At 43.3% G+C, this 22,485-nt stretch overlaps 1 protein-coding gene across 2 annotated transcripts in view; it reads left to right on the plus strand.

Moving 5' to 3' along the window:
• Nucleotides 1–22,485, plus strand: part of Strip2 (striatin interacting protein 2) — a 44,744-nt gene that overhangs the window by 5,840 nt on the left and 16,419 nt on the right. For both annotated transcript variants that reach the window (XM_038319544.1, XM_038319545.1), the window contains exons 3-17: nt 2,485–2,559; nt 3,539–3,676; nt 5,120–5,240; nt 5,945–6,013; nt 6,202–6,308; nt 6,943–7,070; nt 8,221–8,424; nt 9,495–9,730; nt 9,984–10,049; nt 10,599–10,662; nt 11,360–11,431; nt 15,034–15,108; nt 15,703–15,800; nt 16,200–16,326; nt 22,073–22,173. In XM_038319544.1, coding sequence (XP_038175472.1) covers nt 2,485–2,559; nt 3,539–3,676; nt 5,120–5,240; nt 5,945–6,013; nt 6,202–6,308; nt 6,943–7,070; nt 8,221–8,424; nt 9,495–9,730; nt 9,984–10,049; nt 10,599–10,662; nt 11,360–11,431; nt 15,034–15,108; nt 15,703–15,800; nt 16,200–16,326; nt 22,073–22,173 — 1,681 coding nt within the window. The remainder of the gene's footprint in view (nt 1–2,484; nt 2,560–3,538; nt 3,677–5,119; nt 5,241–5,944; nt 6,014–6,201; nt 6,309–6,942; nt 7,071–8,220; nt 8,425–9,494; nt 9,731–9,983; nt 10,050–10,598; nt 10,663–11,359; nt 11,432–15,033; nt 15,109–15,702; nt 15,801–16,199; nt 16,327–22,072; nt 22,174–22,485) is intronic.

Raw genomic sequence — 22,485 nt, forward strand, 5'->3', positions numbered from 1 at the left:
GCCACCCTTTCTTTATCCCATTCTCTCTCTTTCCTTTGTCTACCTTCATTTTCCTTCCTTTCCCCAACACTTATTCTTAGTAACATTCCAGCCACAGGTGAAGGAGATTATAGGAAATTGGCTGGCTGAGTAAGGCTGGACATCACCTGCATCACCCACAGTCAAGCTCTGCCGTAGATATCTGTGAGCTGGGGTTGAGTGATCCCATTCCTTTTTCAATTCTGGGCTGCTTCTCCCTGTCTAGAATTTTAGATAGGGCAAGCGTGATCTCTGCACATTAAGGGCCTCCATGTTACACGTGCTGTGAATGCTAGTTATTAATAAATGAGCTTTGGGTGGAGATGGTGCGAAAGTTAAATATTCTGTCACATGGAAATGACACTTTGAGACATGCTTTTTCAGATAAAAAGACAAACATTTTTTGCAGAAGTTCTGGTGAATAAGCCCAGGGAATAAATTTTGCAATGAGTGACAGAAATAGCTAGGTTTAATAATGAACAAAGGATTAGAATCTAGAATGTGAACACGTGTAGAGAAAGAGAGATAAACAAAGAAGAGATGACTAACCTGAAAGAGAAGTAGACAAAGAATATAAACTCGCAGAAAAGAAAATCAGAAAGTCAGTAAATATTTAAAGGGCTGTGCATGAGGCTCTCTGTTGGATCCACAGCACCACAGAAGAAAGTGTGTGTGTGTGTGTGTGTGTGTGTGTGTGTGTGTGTCTGAAAAGACGTTCAAGTTTATTAGTTAATGAAGGAAGTTAATTTTTAAAAAAACAGGATATTATTTCACAATCATCAGACTACAAAATTTGAAGATGGGCAAGATGGCCCAGCAGGTAAGGCCATTTGCCACCAAGCCTCATGACCTGAGTTTCGACCTCAGAGCCACATCGTGGTGTAAGAAGGAAACTGACACCCACAAGCTGCTGTCTGACTTCTATATGTGTGGTATGGCGCACATACACCCATACACGTGCACAAAGTGAGTGGAGGACGAGCAAGCATGTTTCTGCACTGCTTATGTGTAGCAGTGTGAAGGTGCAGAGTATAAAACTGGAAAGCAATTAGGTCATATCTAATAAAGTTGAAGATGTGCACATACTATGACCCGGTAACTTTATCTCTATATGTATTATCTAAAGAACTTATCTTTGAGCTCAAAAAAGCATTTATTTCAGCCTTGATTTTAATTACGAAAAGCTGAGAACAACCTAAAAGCCCCATCTGCAAGGGAACAGATAAACTAGCGTGTAATCATAGTCTGCATGTAACCATTAATATAACTGTTTTCTATCAACATATTTCAGTATGAATAAATAAGGAATAAGGCTGGAGAGTAGTCTGAGCACATATGAAAATGTTACATTTGTTTAATCTGAGTAGAAGATTCATGACTATCTTAAATGTATTTTATAATTATCTGTATATGAAATTTCGTTATCGAACATTTTAAAAATAAAGACAAAGTTCAGCACTGTTTACCTTGCTGACTAGGGTTTCCTGATTTTTCTGATCTAAATAAATGCGTACACATATACTCACATTTCCATTAACAAATTAATGATTGACATATTTAAGATTCAAAGTTGAGATTTGTTTCAGGCTGTCCCCAGATTCTGAGACACAAGATTTAAGAGTTTTAACTTCCAAGTAGTTCTCAATCTTTAACTAGTTGGCTGAAATGTACCTAGATTTCTATGACTTCATGATATAGGTGGAATAGGTTTTGATATAATGTTTGATTTTAAATCATCTTCTGTACAATGAGAGTGCAGAGTGAATGTTTTGGTGCTGCAGGGGCAGGGAACATTGTCACCTTGTTTTATAGTCAGAGGCTGCAATCAATAAGGCTAGATTTTCCTGAACACGAAATCTTTTGGCAAGCTTAGGTGCTCACATGATTCGCCACATCATCTGCCCAGGTTCCATATGTAGGAACCTAAATTTCTGTACCTTTCAAGGAAGCTCAGCATAGGGAAAACAAACTGGCTCCCAACCAGCAGGTAGGTTTTGGTGGTTTTTTGTTTGTTTGTGTGTTTAGTTTGGTTTTTTTTCTAGCACTTGTCCTGGCTTCCTAAACAGCACAGATCTTTCCTCTAAGATCCCGAGTTGTGTTGCCCTTCTCTTCCCTAAAGATGGTAGAGCTCTAACCTGGGTTGACAGAACTGAGTGGATCGCAGCCCTAAGAAACAGAAATGATGGCATTAAACCCTCTGTACTCCAGCCCTCCCCCTGGCCCTTACCAAATGTCGAAGGCTGTCTTCCTTCTCTGTTGCCAGCCATCTGGCAGGAGGACAGGTTTGATAGTTTAATCACCCAGGGACACACATGCTATTTTTAACTGTTCTGAAAGGAAGGAACTGGCTCTAGATTGAATTGGACACAAGAATGTGTTGGACCCTTCAGTCCTTGAGTGATCCTCTCTACTCCAGATTCTTCGGGGGGGTTCTCAATGTGACTCTGCTTTGTCTTCCTGCTGCAGAACTATACAGCTACACAGAGAACCTGGAGTTCACCGCGAACAGGAGGTGCTTTGAAGAGGATTTCAGAGCTCAAGGTGCTGCTGCTCCCTGTTCACAGGAGTCTGCTATTCCTTCCACGATATCCCAGTCTGACCCAGTAAAAGGCTGAACCAAAGTTTGATTCTTCATCCCCCTTCACAACCACAACCCCTTTATTTCTTGCATATAGAACACAGACTTCCTTATACAGAGAAGGTGAAACCAGAAAGTAGAGGGATGGCTCAGCATATAGCCCAATGGAATTGTGTGTCCTTAACGTTTAGCTTCTGTCTCTCACTCCGCTCCCTGCCAGCAGTAGTTCTATATGCCCTCACTGTGATCCCTTCAGATCTGTTTCCTTACTTTCTCAGTGGCAATTTAATTTTTAATTCAACAAATGTGCAGTGTGTGAGTATGTGTTGTGTCAGAGATGCAGGAGGCTGAGCTGGGAGTAATTTGCAGCGTCTACAAATAAGGTGCATAGTCTGATAGCAGGCAGAGAGTGCATAGCACACAAGTAGCCAAGGCCCGGAGGAGAATTTGAAATGTCACGGTAAAGCAAAAGAGTGTTTAGGGCAGAGCTTTTGGTTTGGGCTTGAGTGTGGACGGGTCCTCTTGTATTGGGCCTGTGGGATGACTAGGCGCTGGACATGGATGGAGACAGAGGGACTCCTTGAGGAAAGGCTGAGAGCAGAATTTACTGTCTGGACAAAAGTGGGGACAGAATAGGCTCAGATTAGGACATTTTGGGTCCTTTTCCTATATATCCCTTATGTTTTCCTAGTTAAATAAGGAAAGCTTGGGGTAGGAATGTAGCTTACTGGTAGAGCTTGCCTTGTGTGAAAGGCCCGGGGTTCAATCCTCAATGTCACCAAAAACAAAAAAATAAAACAAAAGAATCCAAAACTTTTAAATAAGAAAAAGTTTTGAAGAATTTTTTGGGAACTGAGAACAGAGGTGGGCGTATTATCAGGGCCCTCTCCAGGAAGAAGTGGCAGTAACCAACATCAGCTGTGTATGGCTTTCTATCCCTAGTGCAAGACGCTAAGGAATGGCTGGAGTTAGAAGAAGATGCCCAAAAGACCTATGTGATGGGACTTCTGGACCGACTGGAGGTGGTCAGTAGGGAACAACGGCTCAAGGTGGCCCGGGCTGTTCTCTATCTAGCCCAAGGTAAGTGTTTATTTTTGCTGATTTGACGGGGTGGAAACTATGGAGGGCAGTGGATAAAGCAGACCCTACCAGGAGAGCAAGGTGCCGTACAACACAGTGACAGGTCTTGCCGTGTTAGGAGTAGATCAAAAGATAGCCTCGGATACTGTTCTGGATCTCTTGGGATCTGCCTCTATCTTACCACACACAGCAGATTCTTCCTTCCTTTTTTCTTTTTAAAAACAGGGTTTCACTTTGTAGCTCTGGCTAATCTCGAACTCACAGAGATTCATCTGCCTCTCCCTCACAAATGCTAGGATAAAAGATGTGTGCTACCATGCCTGGCCCTCTTTTCTTTTCTTTCTTTTCCTCTAAGAACAACTGTGAACTCTTGCTCCTCCTGCCTCTACCTCCTAAGTTAGGATTACAGACACAAGCCATCATACCCGGTGCATGTCAGGACTTCTTGTGTGAATTCCCCCCTCCAATCTGGGCTCTAAGTGTATATGAAGATTGGCAAGAGAGTTCACATAGGGAGAGCTGATGATGTACCACCAACAGAGTTAACACAGATATTGCTTTCATCAGCTGTGCCCTGGCACCACCACTGAGATTTCTCATTGGCATTTTGAAGATTCAGGCCAACGCAGCAGCAGGAAGGGATGCTGGGAGTAATTTGGAGATAACCAGAACTAAATGAGATGAATTGGGAAAAGCTTCCCAATTAGCCTGTTAGCCAGGTGTTGGAAGGAACACTGAATATAAGTCTGCTAGAGAAATGAAAATAAGCTCTAAGATCATGTATGTGAGGATTTCTGGCAAACCAACAGATTGAGAATTAAATTGTAAGATACAAACAAAAAAGAACAATACATGGGAAGGGAAGACTGCAGTAAGTAAGGTGGTACTTCTGAATGGCTTAGGTCTGATGCTCTAACCAACTTCCAGCTGCCAATACAAAGATCCTTTTGCTTAAGGGCTTTGTCTGCAACCCACAATGGGCAGTCAGGAAGCAGGAAGAATTAATATACTCAGTCCTCATAAAAATGACTAACAAGATTGAGAAGATAATCTTGTTTATCTCACTCTTGGGAGAGATAACTCTGAGTTGTGTATTTTGTATTGTTTCCAGAAAGTCCCCTGCGACTGAACTCTTTCAGTTGCCTTCCTTCCTCCCTATTCCCCCTGTTTCTCTTCTGAAGATCCATTCCCAAATAGACTATACACGCTTGAATCCTTATCTGGAAACCTATTTCTCGGTGGGTGATTTACGACTCACTTACCTGGGAGACTACCCCTTTCTCCACTGGCTCACTCATCTAAGGAAGTTCTCATGTGCCCTGCCCAAACTCTATAAGCCTCATTAGTCTGTAAAGTATAGGAAAAAATTTAAATCATGTGGCAGGGTAGAAAGAACTGGGGTAGCTGCCCCCTCCCAATTACTGCAATTGTCTCATCCTCTAGGTACTTTTGGGGAATGTGACTCAGAGGTCGATGTCCTACACTGGTCCAGATACAACTGCTTCCTGCTCTATCAGATGGGGACCTTCTCGGCCTTCCTGGAGCTCCTCCACATAGAAATCGAGTGAGAAGCTTTAGGGAAGGGCGGCAGAAACTTTCTCAAAGAAAGGATTCACATGTCAGTGGATCCCCCTGCAGGAGCTGAGTCCACTCACATCTCCTCTACACTCACTGGCAGTTTCCCCACCACCTTCCCTTCCGATACTATGTTCTCTCCCTGAGCCACAATCCTGGGCTTCACAGGCCTAGCCTGGTTTGATTACTTTTTTAATCTAAGCAACTTTTCAGCTGAGCCTAACTCTGGAATTAATAAAGGAAACTTTTTCCATCATAAGCACAACACACGAGGAGCAGACCAGTTTCTGTCAGTGTGCCTAAGTCTTTCCCTCGTGAGCTGTAACTGGAGGCGGCCTTATCTGCTGCTACTGCACTGGACCTTCTTTCTCTTGTGCCTGCCATCCCGGAGTTTTAGATACATTGAAGTCTGTTTATTATTTATCAGAGACTGCTTGGTATCTGTTTTGTGTTCAGCACAGGGGTAAGCATTGTGGGGAATCACAAGAGAAATTGATATCACAGACCCTATCTTTTCCTCGCTTCACCATAGCTGAGGATTTACTGATAGGGTAGCAAGGGAATTCTGTGTGTTCCTATTTCATTGTGGATGCATAACCAGGGAATGGCGGGGGTTTGTGTGACGAGAGAGTGAGAGCACAAGGAGGAGAGAGGCCTTATGGGTTCCTGTTCTTTCCTTCCTCTCCGTGGCAGCAACAGCCAGGCCTCTAGTAGTGCCCTTCGGAAACCAGCTGTCTCCATTGCTGACAGCACTGAGCTCAGGTGAGTGAGGGCAACCGTGGGCTTTGGACAGAGGGGTGATTAGCACCGGTTACCCTTTTTCCAAATCCCAGATGAGTGAGAAGTTACCCTTTAACTAATCTGCTCTGATCAGATGCACACTGATGTCATCCTTGATGTCTGTAACTATAACTGCCTTGGGAATCTCTTATGATCCTTTGTGACTCCAGGGTGCTGCTGAGTGTCATGTACCTAATGGTGGAAAATATCCGCCTGGAACGAGAAATAGACCCCCGTGGGTGGAGGACAGCCCGAGAGACTTTCCGAACTGAACTAAGTAAGAAGTGGCACTTGAGGAGGGTGGGTATAGAGTACTGAGGGAGGCCAGGAAGCAGTTCTATTTTGTTCTTTTTCTTTTTAAAATTAGCATATTTTCTTTTTTAAGACAGATACATTTTATGGGACATGAGGGCTGGGTGTGATTGACCCCCTGTGTCTTAGTTCCCCTGGTCAGAATGAGGATAATCATTTCTCTCCCATTTTATCATGAAGCCCATATTGGGGGAAGAAGAGTTGAATTGCCATAAAACTAAACTTTGTTCTAATGTTAAGTTGAAGTGGTCATCTGAGAGGGATAGGATGTGAAAGCATTTAAAAAATATATTTTTAATGTAAATAAGAAAAGAATGAAGTGTGGTCCACGAAATACCTTGATTCCTTTAACTAGAAAGCAACATCATTACTGTGACTTCCTATTTGGTATAACCCTGAAAGCATTGCCTTAGTAACTTCTGGGGTGGGGCACACTATTTTACCACAATAGCCTCAGTCCGGTCCTCTGAGGGAATTCCCTCAGGAAGGGGGCTCACCATGCGAGAGGTGAGTGCCTTCCTCAGTGTGCTCCAATTCATGAATCTAGGGCAGGATGTCAGCTACTTCATCTCTTTCTCTTGATTCTCTTTGTATCCCAGGCTTTTCCACGCATAACGAAGAGCCTTTTGCCCTCCTGCTCTTTTCCATGGTTACCAAATTCTGCAGTGGCATGGCCCCTCATTTCCCAATAAAGAAGGTTCTGCTTCTGCTCTGGAAGGTGGTTATGGTGAGTGACTGATCTCCGTTCCTATCTCACCTGATCAGAGCTAGGCAGCAGAATAGGCCAGCTGTTAGCCCAGCTAGCTGAGAGGAACGAAAGGACCGCTAGAGTCTGTTTGCTCTGAATATCAGATTTCTGTTTCTATTGGATGAATCTCTTGGATACTACTCCATGAGCTGAAGATGTCAACGGCACCTTTCCCTAAAAAAACTGATGTTCCATAGAAAGAACCCTAGCTGACCTCTGGGAATCTGACTCTGTTCATACCAGTGAACCTTGGACAGCCCTGTGTCTGTTTCTGCAGCTATGACATATTAAGATTAATGCATGCCTTTTCTTCCAATAGAGGAAGGGTGTCCTTACAAGTATATAGTCAATAATGGTTATTTATTATTTAATCTGATCCTTCACCCCATAGTCTCTCTCTGGCTCCCATCCCATAGGGCTGGAGGAACAGCATACCCTTTTAGTGGGCCTCTTAGGGTGTGCCACCTCTTGATTACAGAGGAAACTATGTGACCCTACGACATAATAACATCTGAATGTGCTCCCTAAGATTGATTGTGCCGAGGAGAGTGGCACATGGTTGTAAAACCAGCACTCGACAGACCGAGGCCGATTGAAGTCTGCTCAAGAAACAAAACAAAGGGAAGATTGCCTCCTATTTTTAATTTTTTCCAGTGGAGCCCCCTCTCCTCTAATGTTTAGATTTGTTTCCAGCCCTGAGTCAGTAAATAATGCTGTGTTTTGTTCTGACCCTAGAGATCCTCAGACTGGAGTAGTGACAATGTCTATTTCTTCAGCTTTTCTGCTTCCTTGTTCAAGGGGCAGCGTGAGGAAATTGGGAGTTGTGGTTCCTTCCTTCTGCCCATGTTTCTTTGACTTTGTTCTCTATGACTGCCCTCCCTTCCCCTCTCTCCTCTTCCTCCTTTTATCATAACAATTTTTTTGAAATTACAATAAAATTACATCATTTTTCCCTTTCCTTTTCCTCTAACACCTCCCATGAACTCACTGTTGCTCCTCGTTCTCTCTGAAATCCATGGCCTCTTTTTCTTGAATTATAGTTACACACACACACACACACACACACACAACCTGCTCAGGGCTGACCAGCTGGCACTGGATAACCTCCCTTTTCCTTTTTACTCTTCAGTTTACACTTGGTGGATTTGAGCATCTGCAGGCTCTCAAAATACAGAAGCGTGCAGAGTTGGGCCTGCCTCCACTTGCTGAGGACAGTATCCAGGTCGTAAAGAGCATGCGTGCTGCCTCCCCGCCTTCTTATACTCTTGATCTGGGGGAGTCTCAGCTGGCCCCTCCACCCTCCAAGCTGCGGGGCCGCCGTGGTTCTCGAAGGGTATGGACCAAGCATATGGTGGTATTGGGGTACTGACTGGTCAAAAATCAAGATCCGAAGATGCTATGGATGTGGTGGGAAAGGGCAGTAAATGACCATCCCAGGTTGGCCAAGGTGGCCCCTGGCCATGTATTATTCATCTGAACCTCAGTGACTAGAGTTGCTTAGCCTCCTAAATATGGGTTATGTTAGAATTCTGAGAGTAGGGACCCTGAAAAGAGCACCTAGCAAACCCACGTCTATCATGAATCACTTACCATTTTCTTGGCAGCAAGAAGTTTTATTTTGAGTCACAATATTTCTCTGGCCTTGGACACAAGCTTACACTTGTGAGATGGTTGGTTAGGTTTCTAGGTCATGTATATTACTGAGAAAATATAAGTAAGTTACACTGGGCCACGGCCATATTTGCATGAACTCACCTGCCTGACTTCCCAGAGTTTACCAATTAAAGGTGATGGAGCCACACAAGCCTGTCTAAATTGTAGGCAGTATGATTTTTTTAAAACCTTTCATGTTTCATAACGTAATGCTTACTCATTGTAGAAAATTTGGAACAAATATAAAAATGTGATGAAGAGAGAAAAATCACCCACAAGCTTAACAACCAGAGGCAGTGACTGTTAACTTTTTGGCCTATTTCTGTCCTATCTTTTTTTCTTTATGCAATAAGATTTAGCATTCTAAACTCACTGGCAGCAAGTTTCTGTCATTTCTTCTTCAGTCAGCCAGCTGGTGTATGCTGACAGAAAGCAAACTCATTGAATGTTCACCTAAGCAGAGCATAATTAGGAAGGGAAGTCTGGGTGTGGGGAGCATCAGTGCTTCCTGGAAGCTGGCTAGCTATCACACTGACACTATCTATGCTCTGTTTACTGGCCATGGCCATTTTTTCCTGGGAGCTGTTTTTCCTATGTTTGAGTTCAGTGAATTGTAAGATTGAGATGGATAATGGCGTGTTCTCATAGTAGATGGGTTTCAACCTCATATTTCCTGAAGTCTAGAGAGAGTGACTTCAGACAAGGTTGCCATACGCCCTAAGTAATTCCTTTCTCTCCCACCACCACCAGCAACTCCTCACCAAGCAAGACAGCCTGGACATCTACAATGAAAGGGATCTCTTCAAGACTGAGGAACCAGCCACAGAGGAAGAAGAGGAGCCTGCAGGTGATGGAGAACGAGCCTTGGATGGAGAGTTAGACCTACTGGAACAGGACCCTCTGGTGCCACCTCCACCCTCACAGACACCTCTCTCTACTGACCGGGTAGCCTTTCCCAAGGGCCTTCCCTGGGCCCCAAAGGTCAGGTAGGTTTAATGGCACCAGTGACCCTGAGCATTGGGATTTCAATCTCTTCAGTGGTGGGTGGGATAGCACATATATTCAGTGTTCCTGATCAGAACTCCTGTATTTGAAGTGCCTTCTGTTGATTTCTGTCTTCTTCCACTGCTCTAGTCCTTCAAATGAAGGATCGGGAGCTCTGAAAGGTTTTCTTTCTCAAGGTTGTTCTGTTTTGCTCTCTTCCTCTCTCTGGTATTGGTCTCTTCACCATCATCTCAGACAGAAGGACATTGAACACTTCTTGGAGATAAGCAGAAATAAGTTCATTGGATTCACCCTTGGGCAGTAAGTACTAGATATTCAAACTGAATAAAGTATGTCATAGAAGGCCATGAATCTTCCCCACTAGCCTTTTTAAAGCTAGAAGAGATTTTAGTGTCAAAGGTGTCATTAGGTCACATATTCCTTTAAGTGGGAATCTGTTATATGCAGGTCAAGTGACTACAAGAGAATATATGATAAATCTCCTAATTTTCAGAAATGCTTCTGTGTGTCATTATTATTTTTGTGACCTTAAGCAAGATGATGGACCAGGAACTTTATATAAGAAGGTATAGGGTAAGCTGGGCGGTAGTGGCGCATGCCTTTAATCCCAGCACTCGGGAGGCAGAGGCAGGCGGATCTCTGAGTTCGAGGCCAGCCTGGTCTACAAGAGCTAGTTCCAGAACAGGCTCTAGAAACTACAGGGAAACCCTGTCTCGAAAAACCAAAAAAAAAAAAAAAGAAGGTATAGGTACTAGGGGTAGATGCTAAAATGTGTGGTCCCTGATTTCAGAGTATATGGAGTTTTCTCTTCTGTTAAACTTATGGTCTGGTGTTTTGGGCCTCCTACAGGGACACAGATACCTTGGTTGGACTACCTCGACCCATCCACGAGAGTGTGAAGACTCTAAAGCAGGTGACCAGGGTGTACTTTGATTCCTCAGGGATAGGGAGTCATCAGTTACGTCAGATTACCACTACCTTGCATACTGGGTAGAAGTCCTCTTCCAGACATATCCCGGACCTTCTGCGTCCCCTCTGCAGGCCTTTTGGCCAAATAGGAAGTTGGGTGTCTCTCTACTTACCCAGTTTCCTACGTTCAGGTCAATGAGAAACAATTCCTTTCTCTTGTTCCTTTCCCCTCCGTCTCTCCTTACTCTCCTTTCCCGCTCTGTTTCCTTTTCTTGTATTTACCTCCCCATAGGTTCACTAGCTTCTAAAGCCCAAAGACTAGGTAGGAACCATCTTTACATCCAGTTATGTTAAACACAAAGAATGTGGAGTCACCACTCCTTACACACATGCATGCACATCAAACCTGTCTGGCAAAGGTCTGCTCTAGACCTCCCCCTGCTCTTTAAGGCTAAATGACTAGGTGTATTTGCTAGTATCCAACAGTATGGGAATGCAGTACCCAGAAACATTGTTTATGAAGTGCTGCTCAGTGCTAATTATGCAGAAGAGAATAAGAGTCTTGCTTTCAAAGGTGTTATGTCTGTTTTGGATGATAAACCCTTGGAAGATCTTCTTATGAACACAGAAAGTTACAGAAGAGCCGGGACACGTGTGAATTAGGTTCTCAACCCTTGTTGATGTTTTCTTATCTTTGCCAGCACAAGTATATCTCCATCGCAGATATACAGATCAAGAATGAAGAGGAACTGGAGAAATGCCCCATGTCTTTGGTAAGTTCTGGGCTCTAGCACACAGGAGGAAGGAAGGATGAGCTCTGTCCGCTGTGCTGATACAGAACATGCACTGTGTGTGCACCCATCAGCTTGTCAGGCTCTCACTGTGTGTTATAAAAAACAAAGGCACACTATAGTAAAGCTGGGAAGGCAGTTAGTTAAACAGAGTGGTAGATCCCATGGAGGTCATTTAAATAGGATAACATGAAACTATCTGTTGGCTATTTTGGATTGGGCAGAGTGGGATAGATGAGCTATCTAAGAAGGTGACTTTTTTTTTTTTTTGGTTTTTCAAGACAGGGTTTCTCTGCAGCTTTTTTAGAGCCTGTCTTGGACCTAGCTCTTGTAGACCAGGCTGGCCTCGAACTCACAGAGATCCGCGTGCCTCTGCCTCCCGAGTGCTGGGATTAAAGGCGTGCGCCACCACCGCCCGGCAGAAGGTGACATTTAACCTAGATCTGAAGTACGGGAAGGGGCCATGGGAACATCCAAGAAGAAAACATTCCAAGTAGAATCAGGGTAGAAGAGGCAGGCACAGAGAACAAGAGGCAGCAAAAGAAGGCTGTTGTAACAATCCATGGGTAAGGGGGTTGGGTTGTGGAGATGACTTCAGACAGGTGGCCTGGGGACACATTAGGTAGGACCTGTTAGCAGAGGTAGGAAGCTTGAAGCTGATTCACAGTGCAAAGGGAAACTTTTGAGATTTTAAGCAGAAGAAAGATATTGTTCTTTGGTTTTAAAAAATACCACCAACTAAACAAAGATCAGACCAAACAAAGAGGAGGCATTAACTCACTCAAAATAAAGTGAAAGTTGATGTGACCTAAACTAGGGTCATAAAGTAGGTGAATTTGGGTGATATTTTGTAAGTATTGTTGACAGGACTTGCAGTTCAATTAGACGTATATCAAAAGGCAAAGAGAAGAATCAAGAATAAGTATCACCTGGAAAATAGGAGGAGTATGAAAAATCCTGTTTGTTCATACTAAGCTTTAGGTGTCCATTATATACTTGGGAAGAGCTGTTGGGAAGTTAGATGTAGAGGTCTAGAGTTCTAGGGAGAAGACTGGCTTCAAAAATTTGAGAGTCATTGATGTTACAGCGTTAAGTACTGTAGAAAAGACGAAGAGAACCCAAGGGAGTAGGCAGAGACCAAAGGAGAGGGAACCAAGGAAAGTCCCTGGGACACACCAATGGATTAAGGGAAGGATGAGCTAGGAAAGAAGCCACAAAAAGTAAGAAAAATACCCAATGAAGTGGAAGAAAATCTAGAAATCTGATATGTGACTACCTGGGCCAAATGCTGCTGAGAGATGGCACCTGATAAGAACAGAAGGGCCAGACTGGAGAGCAGTGGTTAAGAGCATTGACTATTCTTCCAGAGGACCTGACTTCGATTCCCAGCAACCACTTGGTGGCTCACAACCATCTGTAATGAGATCTGGTGCCCTCTTCTGGCCTGCAGGCATACATAGAGGCAGAATGTTGTATACATAATAAATAAATAAAATAAAATAAAAAAGAACAGAAGTGCATATTGGATTGGGCAGGATTAAGATAATTGGTGACTGGGTTAAGAATGACCGCAGTAAAATGGCAAAAAGCCTGTTCTGAGTACATTGAAAAGAAATGTGTTGTAAAGAAGGGGAGAAAAATGGGATGGAGGAGGAGGAAGATGTGGGATGAGGGAGAGTATCATGCTAACACGTGAAAATCTATGGTGTCTTTGTAATCTCAGGACTTGAGAGATAGAGGCGGAAGGATCATGAGCTCAAGGTTATCCTCAGCTACTTATCCAGTTAGAGGCCAGCCTGGGCTACTTGAGACCCTGTTTGGATAAGAAAACTGAAATGAAATGATCCAGAGCTAAGCTAAAGGTCTGACGGGTTCTGTCAAGAGAAAGGAAAGAGTCTATGGGCTGGAGAGATGGCGCAGTGACTACGAGTGCTTTCTGTTACTCCAGCGGACCTGAGCTCAGTCTCCAGCACCCACGTGGCAACTTTAGGTCCAGGGAAATCTGTGGTGGTTTGAAAGAAAATGGCCCCCCAAAGAGAGTGGCACTATTAGGAGGTAGTATGGCCTTGTTGGAGGAAGTGTGTCACTGTGGGGTCAGGCTTTGAGGTTTCTTTTGCTCAAGTTTTGTTCGGTGTGACACTCAGTCCACTTTCTGTTGCCTTCTGATCAAGATGTAGCCAGCATCACGTCGGCATGCACACCTCCATATTCCCCTCCATAATGACAGTGGATGAAACCTCTGAAACTATAAGCTTCCACCTCAAATGTTTTCCTTTATAAGATTTGCTGTGGTCACGGTGTCTCTTCCCAACACTAGAAACCCTAACTAAGACAGGATTCAATGCCTCTGGATTCTACAGGCACCTGCTCTCATGTTCACGTACTCATATATACACACCTATGCATAATTTCAAATAATCAAAACCTCAAAAACAAAGATTATGGGATCCCAAGCCCAAGTACAGGCTTGATTTATGTTGTATACACAGAAAGTCATCTGATGTGTCAGAAAGCAAGTAGAGACTGGCAGATCTGATATTCCAGAGATGTAGTATATCTGTCTGATAACTCTATTTTTGTGTGAGGCAAAGCCAAAAACTTGAGGGGGGTTGTTGAAAAGAGAAGGTAGTAGGCCTTGTTGGGAGCAGGTAAGTGCACACGCAAAATTACCAGGCTCTCTTGAATGCCTGGCACTGAAGACTTGTATCCATTGACCCAATTATTTCCTTTTGCCTACAAGTCAGTGACTCTTGCCCTGTAATAGGGGTTCTCAAGGGAAAAAAGGACTACATTGGCCAAAGATTTCAGTGAGGCTTGGGCTGCCTCTTGAGCATCTGGGATCCCTGCTTCCCCCATTCTGATAAAGGGATTCATTGGGGTCATGAAGAAGACGGTGATATACATGGTGCTCTTAAGAAAAAGAAAGTGATGTTGATGAGGATGCCAGAGAGGGGATTAGTTTCCAACCCTTTAAAAGCTTCCTTGTTAATACCCATCTCATTTCTCTGACTGAGTTACTTAATTCTATCACTAACCCTCCCTATTGAATTGCCTACCTTTTCCTTCCCCCTTTCCAGATCATAGAAAAACTCAAGTTCTTGGTTGATCTTTGATTAACACCATGGAAATGCCTCTGTGTAGGGTATCTCAACGTGTCAGGTGTATTATAGCCTAGGTTAACCCCATGTGAATGAATTAGGATGTGTGTGTATGTGTGTGTGTGTGTGTGTGTACCAAAGCAGTGGTCTAACCTAACTTCTAGGTTAGAGTTCTGATTCCTGATTGAGCATGTGACGTGAAAAGAGTGATTAATTACAGATAGCAGGAAAACTAGACTCAGACTAAGCAGTTTTGGGGACTGGAAAAAGATATCAAAGATCATTTAAGCCAGCTCAAAGAAAAAAAACTGGAGCCTAAAGAGGAATGGTCACTCATCCTAAACCAAATAATGAATCATTAACACGGTTAGGACAGCATCCCAGGGGTGTCACCCAGTGTAGTTCTCACCAAACAACATGTATCCTTGAGTGTCCGCAAAGTAGCCTGGGTAATCTGTGAGGTTTTTGTTGTTGTTTTTGCCGTAGGGAGAAGAGGTGGTACCAGAAACACCATGTGAAATCCTCTACCAGGGCATGCTGTACAGCCTCCCTCAGTACATGGTAAGGAGCAGGCTGGGCCATAATTGCCCTCTTCTACTAAGAGGAATGTAGAATTCTGAACTTTCCTTGTGGCTCCACTTTAGGTGCCATTATCCCTAGCTTTTCTACTGGGGTCAGGGGTGCAGAATAAAGTAAAGTCTACATATGATGCATCAGGGTCCTTTCTGCTAGCTAATTACCACTATCATGAGTTCTGCCATTGTCTGCCATGTCTTTGGTAGTCTCTGGTTAGGAATGGTGAAGATGCTGACAGGGTTAGAGGAAGAAAACTAGGGGAGAATGTTGGGCTTATCTCTCCCACTCATCTCTCTGCATTGCCCCTCCCACTTTGCTCTTTCCCTGCTCCCTTTAGAAGGAGCAGTCCAAAAGTAAAACAGCTTGGAAGCTTGCTTTGGCCTCCCTCCTTGGCTTCACAGACAAGCCTCAGGATAAACACTTGTTTGCATCCTATACACTGGCAAGGCTTAGTCAATGAAGGAAAATCTTAGACAAAGGCTTTGAAATGCCTTTCATTGGTCTAGAGAGGTTAAGAAAAGCCACTGTTTTACTGAGTGGGATAGACCAGGGTGGGTTTCTTGTTTTTCTATCTCCCAGATTGCTCTGCTTAAGATTCTGCTGGCTGCAGCCCCCACCTCCAAGGCTAAGACAGACTCTATCAATATCCTAGCAGATGTCCTGCCTGAAGAGATGCCGTGAGTGCTTCCACTGGGGCAGCTGCTAGACACCAGCATCTTGTCTTCAGGGCTTCTCTGTTAACACTTACAGAATTGTCTTCAAAGAAATCTGTCCTTCTCTGCATGTACCTCCTGTCCCCTGCAGGGCCTTCTACTGAGCTCTGTGTAGCTCAGAACTAGGGTCCAACAGATAAAAAAGAGACCATGGAAGCTTTCTCCTGGACAGATTCCTAAATGGGAGCTCCGTAGGTTTCCCTAGCACAGAAGTTCAAGTTTCCTGAGTTCTGACCCTCATATATATATATATATATATATATATATATATATATATGTAATCTAGCCCAAATACTTGGGTTTTTCTTTCTAGGCCTTCCTCCATCAGCACCTTTATACTGATGCTTCCTCTATCCCTTGTAGCATAACTGTTCTCCAGAGCATGAAGCTGGGCATTGACGTGAACAGGCACAAGGAGATCATCGTAAAGAGTATCTCTGCCCTGCTCCTTCTACTTCTCAAACACTTCAAACTCAACCATATCTACCAGGTGAGTAGGTAGGAGTGCTGTGTCACAAGCTTCAAGTATTCCTTATGCCCTAGAGAGGCAACACAAGAATCCTCGCACTGCTGACCATTCTTTGGCCTTTCCTTTATCCTCTATTAGAAAGGCTAGCTATTTGTTGCATGAGTATATGGTGAGGATATGGAGTGGGATGTGGGAGCCATCCTAGGAAGACACAAAAATCTATATTAAGTTAGCTCAAGGTCTTTGTAAGTTAGCTAGGGATTCTTAAGAATACTCCTAGTCAGTCAGAATCAACTCAACCATTCCAGAAAGGTCACTGGGTATATTGATGATGCTTTTCTGTCTGTGAAGCAGTTTTCTGATATTTGAGATATAATTCCAAATGAGGACAATTCAGGCTCTTACAGGTCTTACAGTCTTGTAACAGATACATAAATGTCCAATTATAGAGTGGTATGATACAGGTAGGCACTAGATGCTGTGGAAATACCAATTCCAGACAAGAGGTGTCTTTTAACCTGAGTCCCAGAGAAAAAGATTAGCCAGGAACTGGGAGTTATCAAGGAAGAATAAGAACCAATTCAAGCAGAAAAGCTAATATGTGAAATCCCAGAGGAGAAAGAACAGAATATTTTTGGAAACTAATTAAATGTTGCTAGAGTTCTGCCGTAGAGTGGGGATGATAGAGATGTTCTGGTAATGCATGAAGCCACAGGGTTGGCAGGTAGCATATATCTGATAGCACACAATTATGGAATACCTATGACATGCTTGACGTCCTACAAAGCGTTTGTGAGCTTTTCACCCCTAGGATGCTTTACTTTATCCCTGTTTTTCTTTGGGGATGGGGGCTGGTTTTGTTTGTTTGTTTGCTTGCTTGCTTTTAGATTTGTTGTTTTGAGACAGGGTCTCACTGTGTAGCCCTGGCTGTCCTGGAACTCACTCTGTAGACCAGGCTGGTCTTGAACCCAGAGATATACCTGCCTCTGCCTCCTGAGTTCTCCAACTTATCCCTGTTTTACAGGTGAGGAGACTTGAGTTAAAAGTCAAGACTTTTTTGCTTTGCTTCCCCACAAAGACGTTGTTTGCTTAGAGCCTGTGAGCGTCCCCAAGATACAAGGACAAGATGAGGACCAGTAAATGGATGCTTCTTTAAGGAGAGCTTGAGGATGTGGAAGTCTTCTTCTGTAGTGAGGAGCTGCGGGCAGGCCTGCTTTTCATCCCACCAGGCTCCCGGCTGCCGGCTAGCTTATGCCCTGAAATAACAACACACAAATTGTATTCTTTTAAATACTGCCTGGCCCATTATTTTCTGCCTCTTACTCACATCTTGATTAACCCATATCTAATAATCTGTGTAGCACCACAAAGTGGTGCCTTACTGGGAAGTTTCTAGCGTACATCCATCTTGGGCTGGAGCTTCATTGCGTCTGGCATCTCTCTCAGGAGAGGCACGGTGGTCTGTCTCACTTAGGAGAGGTGTGGCATCTGACTGAGCCATCTACCTCACTTCCTTCTTCCTGTTCTGTCTACTCTGCCCACCTAAAGGCTGGCCAATCAAATGGGCCAGGCAGTTTCTTTATTAGCCAATGGGAGCCCTCCATCATTTCCCTTTTTTCTGTTTAAACAAAAAAAGAAAGGCTTTAACTTTAACATAGTAAAATTACATATAACAAAACAGTTATCAAGTAAGAATTACAGTTACAATATTTATATCTACTTTATCTTTTATCATAACTAAGGAAAACTATAACTATCTATTTATTCTTCAACTCCATCAAAGACTCCAGAAGGATATAATATTACCTAGGTGAACAAGAAGTAAGCTACTTCCAAAACTCTAGAAATCACAGAGACATCTTGCTACCTGGACAGTCACCCAAAGTTCTTTTGTACCATTGGGGCATCCATCTTCAGCCTTCAGGTCCATAGTTTCCAGCAGACATTTTCACGAAGCAGGAAATTTCGAAGGCAGTTCAGTCACTTTCTGCTGTGTCCTGCAGAATGTCTCACAGACCCTTTCATGAGTCAGGAACCCCAAAGAATCATCTCACATTTAGGCAAGTTCAGCAGTCCTCTCTGTGGGTTCTCTGTGTCCAGTTTATGCAACAGTCCAAGCAAGAGCAGTTTCTTGCCCAATGGTTATCAAACTCCATAAGGAGCCTCTTTGATGGCCATCTTCCTCTTGAAGTAGATTGGTGCTGCCAGGAGCAGACATGTCTCATTGTCATGAACAGTCCTAACTTATTAAAACATTTAAAATGCAATATTCTGTAGTCTTTGAAAGATATGAAGAATGCCTTTTTAACTTAAATATATCTCTATATATCTAGAAAATCTAACTAACATGACTATAAGCTTTACTATTATCAATGATTATCCATTAGGCACCTATATTTCCTAATTATACATTATATTCTTAAAATGAACTACACAATCACAATACCTTAATCAAGATTAGAAATACATATACATATAACAAAATTGACCTTAAAATCCTTACCAATGCAAATTATTCATATCTATATCATATCCCCCTTTAAATGTAAAAGAACATTTATAAACAATATTTGGGAATATGGACGTAGTTATTTCTCTCCAAACTGCTTCCTGCTGAATGGGGACGCTGTTAATCAGATCTTTCATGGTGTAACCTGTGTGCCAGGTTCATCTCAGTCATCAGTTGGGTGAAGTAATTTTCTGAAGGTGTTCACAGCAACCTTTCAGGAGGGCGTGGTCTATCATACCATATTGGGATAGAAGCAATCCAATGGGTCTCATTTTCTGTAAAAATAAAAGAAGAATCTCTTTTCCAAAGTATATCCTTAGATCCAAATTCTAAAGTCAAGGTATTTTCAAGATATCTTTCTTGGATTAGTTCAGCAGCATTTGTAAACAAATATCTTTTAGCAGCTGTTGCTCCTTCCTCAGCATTCAAACAATTCAAAAAGAGCATAATAGCATACAGTATCAAGATTCTCTGTGTATTTTCCATCTTTGTGCGGCTTTATTTTAACCTCTATTTCGTTTATTTTTACTTTTATTTTTTGAGACAGGTTCTCTGTATATCTTTGTCCTGGAATAACTCTGTAGACCAGGCGGTCCTTGAACTCTCAGAAATCCATCTGTCTCTGCCTCCCCAGTGCTGGGATTAAAGGTGTGTGCTACAACACCTTGAACTCACAGAGATCTTTCCGTCTCTGCCTCCCAAGCATTCGGATTAAAGGTGTGTCCTGCCACACCTTGAAGTCACAGAGGTCAATCTACCTCTGCCTCCCAAGTGTTGGGATTAAAGGTGTATACCACCACAACAAATACTTCCTTTTTCTTTCTTTCTTTCTCTTTTTTTTTAACTGTAAGAACTTTAACTTTTAGCCTGCATGTATTTTTAACTCACTGCAAACCATTTAGAGGTTTTCTTTGTCTTTGAATCTCTCTTTTACTGTACATCTCTTTCTTTTTCTAATCATATGAGTCTTTAATTTACCAAACAATATCGGTAGGACTAAAGCCGTGGCTTTGACAGCTAGATCCAGCCCATTCCTTAGCTTTCTGCGATTCCAGCCTTGTGGCAGAGGTACTGACTGTAGCCATGTTTATCACCACAACTCTGTGGTGGTTCAAGGTCCCTGCCAGCAAGCAAGCTGCAACAGTGTTAAACAACAATCAAAAGCTCCATAGTCAGGATCCCCTGCTTCAAAGAGTCAGAGTTTCCCCTGGCAGGATGACCCAGAAAGCCGGCATTTTAAAACAGCACAACTTTTTTCCTGCTACAGCTGAAAACTGAAAAGCTTTTCATCAACACCGTTTAAGTGTTTTGTGGCAGGACCTCTTAATGAGCTGCAGGGTTTTGCAGCTGAAGCTGAGTCAGGAAGCCTCTCTTAGATGAGAGCGCTTGCTCAGACCTGAGAAATTGCTGTTATCAAGAAAACATGCTTTTCTCTAGTCTTTCCCAAGCTTTCTCAGGCTTTCTGTGGATTCAGTTATCCACGTTGGGCGCCATTCTGTAGTGAGGAGCTGCAGGCAGGCCTGCTTTTCATCCCACCAGGCTCCCGGCTGCCGGCTAGCTTATGCCCTGAAATAACAACACACAAATTGTATTCTTTTAAATACTGCCTGGCCCATTATTTTCTGCCTCTTACTCACATCTTGATTAACCCATATCTAATAATCTGTGTAGCACCACAAAGTGGTGCCTTACCGGGAAGTTTCTAGCGTACATCCATCTTGGGCTGGAGCTTCATTGCGTCTGGCATCTCTCTCAGGAGAGGCACGGTGGTCTGTCTCACTTAGGAGAGGTGTGGCATCTGACTGAGCCATCTACCTCACTTCCTTCTTCCTGTTCTGTCTACTCTGCCCACCTAAAGGCTGGCCAATCAAATGGGCCAGGCAGTTTCTTTATTAGCCTATGGGAGCCCTCCACCAGTCTTCTCATCTCTGCCCTTCTCATTTCTTATCCCATTTTCCACCTAAGCACTCAAAATAAAGCCTGATATGAGAGTGAGTCATCAGTGTCCAGGGGAGGCCACTGCAGGGCCTGTGGCCCTGTTTGCTGAGCAGCGTCAGGACTGGGAGGAGCAGAGTGGTTAGGAGACACTGACCCTCTTCCACTAGAGTGTGTTTCTCAGTGCTCTCTTAGTGGGCAGTAGATATATCTATAGCCAGACCGATGAATGTCCTGATGGGCCTTGCCGCAGTGTATGTCAGTGTGGGTAAGTCCTGAAAGAGCCTGGGCATGGCTCAAATTCTAAAAACCTTCCCATCTTTAGATAGTAAGTATATACTGGCTCCTTATCTGGGGCTTCAGAAAATTTTGAGCAGAAGCAAGAGTGATTGTGGCACAAGCTGACTCCCCACCTCTGGCCACATATTCAGGCTCAGAAAGCAGCTCACCTTTCTGACAAGGATACTTCTTGCTGATGACACAGAGATAGGGGCTTAAAACACCACAGTTCTCTGCCTTTTCAGCCTCGTTTCTGTGTTCTGCTAGCATTCTAAGTTCCTAATTTGGAGGCAGTTTTTTTCTTGATGCTTCTCAGTGTATAATAAACAAAATCCAGGGTGACTAACTCTACAACATTGCTTTTGTGGTTACTTACCCCAGTAGGCCTTCTGGGACACAAACTCCATATGGATTTAAGAGAGCCAAATGGAACCCCAAGTTGTGGGTTTATCATCAAAGACATCCTGAAGATCTCGGTGCAGTGTCTGCTGGCTGAAGAGACTCTTGTTCACTCATTCACTTATACATTGATATTCTAAGTATTAGAGATAACATCATATTCTGGACAGACTACCAAAGCCTACATTCCAGTGGTTACTGTGTGCTGTCTCCAGCCTGATGCCAGCAGTTGCTAAGAGTTAGTTGCACCTGTCCCTGCTATATCAATCACAGTTGAAACATGAGCCAGAGATTTGGTGTGGAAACCAGCTCCTCTGGGAGATTTTCTTTCCTACTGAGCTTAGGAAAAAAACTCAATTCTTGCTATTTATCTGGGGTATGTTTTTCTTTCTAGTGTGTTTGCTATGTGGCTTTGATCAAGAGCTGTAACATCCACTGCAGATTGTCCTGCGTGTGAGATAGGCTGGCTGAAGATGAATGTCCCTATTTCAGAGACTTACAGACTGATAACAGTAGACAGCAGTAGACAGTAGCTATCCTTGGGAATGGACACTGTATTTGTATTTCCCTATCTCCTTTTTTTCATACATGTTTTATATCTTCCCCCAAATAAGCAAACTTTTCTGCTTTGATCTTTTCATTCAGTTTGAATATGTGTCACAACATTTAGTGTTTGCCAACTGCATCCCCTTGATCCTGAAGTTCTTCAATCAAAATATCCTGTCCTATATCACTGCCAAAAACAGGTATGGACTCTGACAGCCTTCAAGGGGCACTGTGGAATGAGTGAGAAAACCCCTCCACCTCTACACCTTCTGGTGTCCCCAGTCCCTCCTTTCTTAGACCTTTCCCTGTGAGACTCAGTTCTCTTGCAGTATTAACTGATAGGAATGTGTGGATTTTCTTCTCTGTGTAGACTTTACATATTAATAATTTCAAACCTGAAAAAATATTTTGAAATGTAGTTACAAGATGAAATTTTGGAGATGAAAGAACTAGAGATTTTGTGTTGTACAACAGCCCTTTCGTCTGAACAGCTCTGCTCTATGGAAATCATA

Source organism: Arvicola amphibius, chromosome 2 (genome assembly GCF_903992535.2).
Source record: "Arvicola amphibius chromosome 2, mArvAmp1.2, whole genome shotgun sequence".
Classification (NCBI taxonomy): Eukaryota; Metazoa; Chordata; class Mammalia; order Rodentia; family Cricetidae; genus Arvicola; species Arvicola amphibius.